Here is a 7,372-nt window from a genome sequence, read left to right as displayed (position 1 = left end):
TGGATTACTGTTCTCTAACTTATTCTCATGGAGCAACACAACTAAATTGAAAGCGAATCATTCACCTGAAAAGGACCCAAAAATCTACAAATTTACATAAATGATGGCACCAAGCCAAAGGAAAACCGGATTCTCCAAACAAAGAGTGTATAATTTAAGTAGCTCAAATCCTATAGGCAATTATTAACTCTTCAAATCTGCAATAATATTTGAGGGCTGCTTTTCATTTTTTTTTCAGTTACTGGTCAAAATCTGTTAAAACAATCTGGCAAAAATGTGGATACATCCTGGTACTTTTTCTTTCTAAAATGTAACACCCTACTGACCACTAATCACAAATCACAACTACCCGTGATTGTACCAAACAACTTTATCATCCATCATGTTAATATCTCACCTTCACCGAGCACACTCAAAAGTCTATCTTTTCCCTTCTAGCTGGATGCATCGCCAGCAACAAACACAACACAACTTTCCCACTGCATAATGAGCTCGGAAAAGTTTGCACCTACCTTTATTTGTACCCATCCAAATTGAGAAACTCCTCGACTCAATCCGCATCCCATCCCCATCCAAATCCCCTGACCAAATGAAAAAAGACCTAATTTGAAATTTTCCTCATTTTCGGCTCGTATATTTTTTGTCCTCTTCTCATTCTACGACTACCGCGAAATCATTATAATGGCATAAAAAACGAAATATTTACAACGGAAACATAAAGAACAACAGAACAGCACGAAGAAAATCGGTAATCCCAAACGAAACAAAACAATCGTCACCGGACGAAAAAAAAAGCAGAAAGAAAAAGGAAACTTTTGTGGAAAACTTAACAATTCCGAATGGGCAACAAGAACAAAAAACAAACTTTGATAAAGAGAAAACAGACCGGCTCCGGGCTTAGACGTGGATCAGGAACTTTTTGTGTGCCAGTTCATCCTCCGGCTTTGCCTTCGGGATGAAGGGATTGTGCTCCGGATCGGCATTCAGGCTGTAGAGAGCGGGGGCTTCCTCACACTTGACGTTGTACCACCAGTCGCAGGCAAATTCCTTCTGGTTGAAGAGGGTTCCGTTGGTGCACAGGAACGAAGCTCCCTGATCTCCCTCGCGACCGTCGTGACACGTGTGGTACGCCTGGCAGCCGGTTTCCACGTTGGCATACATTCCCGGGATGGCTGGAACGTGCGAGCAGCTGAAGCTAGTATGTGGGACCTCGTGGTAGATCGGGTAGTCTACTCCGGGTTCGCCGGGGATCTTGCTAAAGTCCTGCTTCGGTTCCTTGGCACTCTTGTACGGGGCGTGCAGCTCGTCCTGTCTGTACAGGGACCCGTAGTAGTCGACCTTGACGCTCTGGACCACACACAGCAGGCCCACAACGGCAACGAACGCAATCTTCAGCATTTTGGCAACTCTCTGCAAATACAAGGCAAAAGGAAAGCACGTGATTGTCAAGGTTGGAGGTTACTTTCGGATTTACTTTTCGATATGCTCCACCCATTGTTGTCAGGTCAGAGCTAATGATAAAAGGCAAACTGGTTTTTAGAACTTTTCAAGGACCACCCCACCAGGGGCCTTTCGATTCGCGAGTCACAGGGTGTCAATGTTTTTTTTTCTCTATAGTATTATGCAATGTCTGGCCCGGTTTGATCTACTTTCAGTGCGGCTGAGAAAAGAACGCATGCAACGTTCGAAAGATCAATTACCGGCGGGAGAACCTCTAGAACCGGTTCTTCAGTGTATGATTATCCATAGCAGTGGCACAGTGGAGCAAAGCATGCGATATGTGTAAATGAGAGTACACGATATGTCACTTGTTAAGTGTGTGGTGTGTTTTGATGCAAATACTACAGCATTGGTTATCAAAACTCGTATCACTAATATTATTGTTTTCAATGTTAAGATGATAGGACACTGCTTCCACAAATCACCGGCAAGGTAGCTGACTTGCTCTGTACTTTAAATTGTCTATGGAGTTAATCTCGGACACTAAAATCTGTCTCAAATTAGGTGCAAGGGCGTAGCGTGACTCGGTGACACCCGGGCGGGTGGTTTGGGTGTCACCCCTCAACCGTCAATCAATATTATTCAGTGCAAAAAGGGCTACGTATCATTTATACGGTGGTATTTAAACATTATTTTCTATTTATTAATATTATTTAAGCCACGGTAAAGGTAAAAGAAAGCTACCCCTCCTAATTTAGTAAATATTAAAGATTGAAACCCAAACTTGTATTCCGGGATATATTGTTGCTGCTTGTTTATCACATTCTAGACACACTGGCGGTGTTGCTATTTATGTCAAAGAATCAGTTCAATTCGAGCTTCGTACCAACGAAGTTATTGATGGCAACTGCTTCTTGGGCATTACAGTTGTACGTGGCATGAAGATGGTTAATTATGATGTTTTGTATCATTTTCCTAGTTCTAGTGATCAGCGTTTTGTTGAAGTTTTAGAGAACTGGCTCGAGACATTCCTTGATTCTAGTAAATTAAATATATTGGCTGGTGATTTTAATATTAATTTGCCTGATAACCATAATTCGAATTATTTAAAGCGTTTAACTGATTTTTTTTTTTTCAATTTAAAACCAATGGTAGATGAATATACGCGTATTTCCGAGCACAGTACAACTTTAATTGACCACTTTAATTCCAATTTTGATTCCATTCGTTCAGTTACAGATACTGATTTGAAACTAACCGATCATGAGACCTTAGTGATTAATGTCTTAGGCCATGCTAACGATAACGATAATTTTGTAAAATTGAAGTGCTGGAGGAAATATTCGAAGCAAGCTGTTTCGAATCTTATTGAGAGAAGCCTGGATTTTCCATTCGCAGCCGGTAATTTAGATAAATCTACAGCTGTTCTTAGTAACGCTTTGAAAACGTGTACCAATCAACTAGTTGAGCAAAAGCTTGTTTCTTTGAAAAACTCGAGCAGCTGGTACAATTTGGATCTTTTGCGTCTTAAACGGAAAAGGGTCAAATGGTACAAAAAGTTTTGTAGATCTTATAATGACAATCATTGGAATAGGTACACAATCACGCGTAATAAGTATTCACAATCGATAAAGAAAACTCGTTGTGAAAATGTTCAAAGCAAGATTGATCAGCATCAAAATAACAGCAAAGAGTTGTGGAAAATTTTAAAACCTAGTAATTGCATACCGCGGTCCATAACTTTTAATGGCACATTAGAACAGTCAGAACAAGTGATTGCATCTAAATTTAATGATTATTTTGTCGACAGTGTTTCATTTATTAATCAATCCATTGAATTGGTCAGGTTCATCACGAAATAAAACAGCTAGTTAATAGTAGTTGTAGATTTGAAGGTTTTCACCTAATTACATTAGATGAACTTAGAGTTATTTGTTTTGACGTAGACTACGTCTTACGGGAAGGTACTGAGGGTAAATCGAAAATCTAAAATTGTGACCATCACGAAAAGGTGTAAGGTTTTGAACGCATATAACTTTATCATTTATAGATGAAATTCGAATCCAAATACGCCAATCGATAGGAAACAACTCTCGTAAGCTGTTACAATGAATGCTTTTTTTTAAATTTTTCATAAAAACTGTTTTAAAATGCACAAATACTGTTTTCATTAAATAAACGTGTTCCCAAACCCAGTCATGATAATCGAGTACCATTTGGTATCACATCGTGGTTCTTGAATCTGAAAAGCTATAGAACAGCACTGCTAATGTGCTTCAACTCATTTTCGCTTTGGACGGTGGGTAAACACTAAACAGGTAGTAGCAGTAGCAGTAGCAGCAGTAGGAAGGCGGTTCCTGTCAAGCGCGCAGCGTTCGAGTTTTGCACCTCGAACTTTGCGCGTCGTTCCCGTTGACATCATTGGTTGCTGGTAGCGGCGTCGCCTCGATGATGCAAGCGCTCGTTGCCTGAATGATAACTACAAATCTCGATTACCTTTTCGAAAGGGCACATCAGCTTTTGTAAACAACGATAGCTCCCCCACATAATAAAACCACATAATAAAACCAAAGGGAAAATTTCCTCTATCTGATGGTAGTGCTAGCATGCGTGGGTGAGCTACCAGTTACGCCAAATCGATGATCAAATGCGTTGTTTACAAAAGCGGATACGTCCCTTCGAAAAAGTAATCGAGAAATACTTCTTGGGCTGTGTACCAATTGCCGAGTTAAATTTAACTCGCGGTTTAACGTGATATTTCGAAAGTTATTTTCATTGTTCCGAACAGAACTCAGTCAGGGTTATTCGATAACTCCTCCAAAGTAAAATAACGGCCATCCATACATTACGTACATATTTGACCAATTAACCCCCCTTCCCCCTCGGAGCGTGTTTTGCAATACACCTAATACATGGCCGGTCCCAACTTCTGGAACCTCTCTCCTCCCTCAACTACTACGTTACTTATGAAAGTTCCCTAATCATTGGGCAACACTGCAAATCAGCAGCACACCACATTAAACGGGTTGGACATTTACGCGAAATTTCGGTATTGATCGTCAATATTTCGCGATCATAACATTTAAGCTTGAAATCCCTCCATTTAATTCTCGGTACATCTTTAATCTACACCCAACCGGGGGATGTATGATTCGCTTACAATTATGAGGGATTCATCATCAGAGGATTTTAGTGGAGACCGCATGAACCGAGGATGCGATATACCTAGCTGCGGTCCAATGCAAGAAAATTGGAGACCGAAAAATATAGAGTGTAAAGGGCGAACACGAAATTATTGCGACACATTCAACAGGGCATAACTTTTTTACCATTGGGTAAAAATCAACCAAATTTTGCACACTTTCTCATTGATGTGTATTGTGTACATGCTGTCAAACTTGAAGTCGTGTTTTTCGATTCAACGAAAATGGAGGTGAACCAACGCGAGTTGAGAGAACAAATTCTTTCCAAACACCTGGAATTTCCTGACCTGTCGCACCGGCAGTTGGGAAAAATGTTGAACATTCACCATTCAACCGTCTCCAGAGTGTTGAAGCGGTTCCAGGAGCGGTTGACGTTGGACCACGGCAAAGGAGCTGGAAGAAAACCGGGACTGGAGAACAAAAAGACGGAGGGAAAGGTGAAGCGGATGATTAAAGCAAATCCCAACGTCTCAAGCCGTGATTTGGCTAAAAAGATCGGCATGTCACAGAGCTACGTCCAGAATGCAAAGAAGAGAGCTGGACTACATACATACAAGGTACAGAACTTCCCAAACCGCGATGAGCGGCAACAATCGACGGCTAAAACTCGGGCACGGAAGCTCTACGAGAAGGACTTTGATGGAGCGCATCAAGCGAAAATGCGTTCAATTTTACACTCAAGGCTCCATCGATTAACTTTTCTTTTGATTTTTGAAGTAAATATATGTATAAAACTACCCTAAAATTTTGGTTTGATTCTAAACATTATAAGAAAATTGGCATGACATTTTCGGTGTCGCAATAATTTCGTGTTCGCCCTTTAAGCAAACGGGACCGGGTGTTTTTGTGGTGAAAAAAAAAAGATTTTTGGCCGATCAACAACAGAGGGATTTTCGAACATCTTAATTTATGTTCAAAGTGTCAAATCTAAGTGAAAATTTTCCAAATGGAACACAGCCTAAACGAAGAGAAAGTCGACGAAGAGAATCGATCAGGAGGATCTAATTCAATGTTCAGCTTGAATATTATCTGCAACTGGTTCAATGTTGTGCTGTAACAGGTTGTAATGGCTATCAAAAGCAACAACAAACGCACCGAGAAATGTTAATCCAAGTGAGTTATTAACAAAAGATAAAATCGATCATCGTGGTTACGTCCTTATGTGTGCTCAGTGTCGAATTTGTAATCTGTGATAGATATGGAAGTCACTTTTTTTCCCACCACAGAAACGCCCCGTGTTCTTATGCCAAATGATACATATCCCAAGTAACAATGTTGGTTTATGAGGGTTCTGTAGACCATGATTTAGACTTGAAGCGTGCTTTTAAACCACTATAAAACTTACAATGTTACTTGGGATGGCTAATTGATATCATCCCGATCAACTATGAAATGTTCCATAACATTGATGCGTTTTTGTGTGTGCATTTATTTTTAGCGCTTTGAAGTTGAATCGCTGAGGAAACCTTAATTCTGATCAATCTCATTACCACATGAAAAATTACAAGAGTACAGATATCAGCTCTCACAAAACTTATAACAAAGAAAACTGTTTTTCACGTCCAGTACACAAGGAGTTTCAATTTCATGAGTGATGTCACAACCGTCCAAGATTTGTGTCCTAGAAATATTGAAGCCATCATGACGGTCATTGTTGGACGCTTCAATGAATCAAGTTAGGAACCAATTGTAATAGAATATGTATTCGCATTTTTATGAGGTCCTAAATTAAACCAAGTTTTACTAAGTAGGAAATCCAAAATATGTACGTAGGACCGAAATTATAGGTTACTTCTACTGTATTTTAAATTAATATCTAGAAAAATGCACGATAATTTCACTACACAGCTTAACGTAGTCTACGTCAACCATGCGGTCGTGTCTTGTACACAACCCCACCAATTTTTTCATTAGGAAAATCGGCTGGAGTAGATAATGTTAATGTTAGAGTTATTCAAGATTGCTTTCATGTCATTGCCCACATCTTGCTGCACCTTATTAATGAACCATTGCAAACTGGACATGTGCCACAAATTTGGAAGGAATCCTTGGTGGTTCCTATTCAAAAAGTTGCTGGAACGATTAAAACCGAAGAGTTTCATCCCATCAACATGTTGCACACATCAGAGGAAATTTTAAAAACTTGGAGTGTAAAGATACGATTGTTGCTGTTTTTTTGGATCTTAAACGCGCTTTTGAAACAATTTCTAGGCCCTTATTGTTAAGATCAATCAAGCGCTTTGGAATTACGAATACTGCATAAAAATGGTTTGAAAGCTATTTGTCTGACTGAACTCAACGGACTGTTTTTATTGATTCTGTTTCTAGTCCCGTGGGGAATAACCTTGGAGTGCCCCAGGGAAGTGTATTAGGGCCCCTGTTATTTATTATGTATATTTTACGTGTGTTTTACGATTTTGCGACGTTAATCTTTTAGCAGATGATACTGTGTTATTCATTGCAACTAAGGATTTAGATGATGCCGTTTTACACTTGAATGAAGATTTATGTTCTCTAAGTAGATGGTAGAAGTATAAGCAGTTGAAATTGAATACAAGTAAAACTAAATTTATAGTAATTTCGCGGAATCAAGTAAATGAGAACGTCTCTGTTGTAATTGATGATGAGACTATTGATCGCGTTTGCGTTCGCATATTAAACATCTTGGCGTGATTATTGATGACAAACTTAAGTTCAACTCTCAAATTGACAATGTCATCAAGAAAATT

The 7,372-nt window shown here is 39.4% G+C and overlaps 1 protein-coding gene across 1 annotated transcript in view; it reads right to left on the bottom strand.

Annotated features, from left to right (window-relative positions):
- Nucleotides 1–605: 605 nt before the first annotated feature.
- The window catches only part of LOC135711402 (uncharacterized), a 170,498-nt gene continuing 163,731 nt past the window's right edge, over nucleotides 606–7,372 (bottom strand). The window contains exon 7 of the mRNA XM_065234279.1: nucleotides 606–1,410. Coding sequence (XP_065090351.1) covers nucleotides 898–1,410 — 513 coding nt within the window. The 3' untranslated portion in view covers nucleotides 606–897. The remainder of the gene's footprint in view (nucleotides 1,411–7,372) is intronic.

Source organism: Ochlerotatus camptorhynchus, unplaced genomic scaffold (genome assembly GCF_037179485.1).
Source record: "Ochlerotatus camptorhynchus isolate MF236.1 unplaced genomic scaffold, CSIRO-AGI_Acam_v1.1 ptg000432l, whole genome shotgun sequence".
NCBI classification, from domain to species: domain Eukaryota; kingdom Metazoa; phylum Arthropoda; class Insecta; order Diptera; family Culicidae; genus Ochlerotatus; species Ochlerotatus camptorhynchus.
Note: the sequence above shows the minus strand (reverse complement) of the source record. Positions and strands in the feature narration are given on the sequence as shown.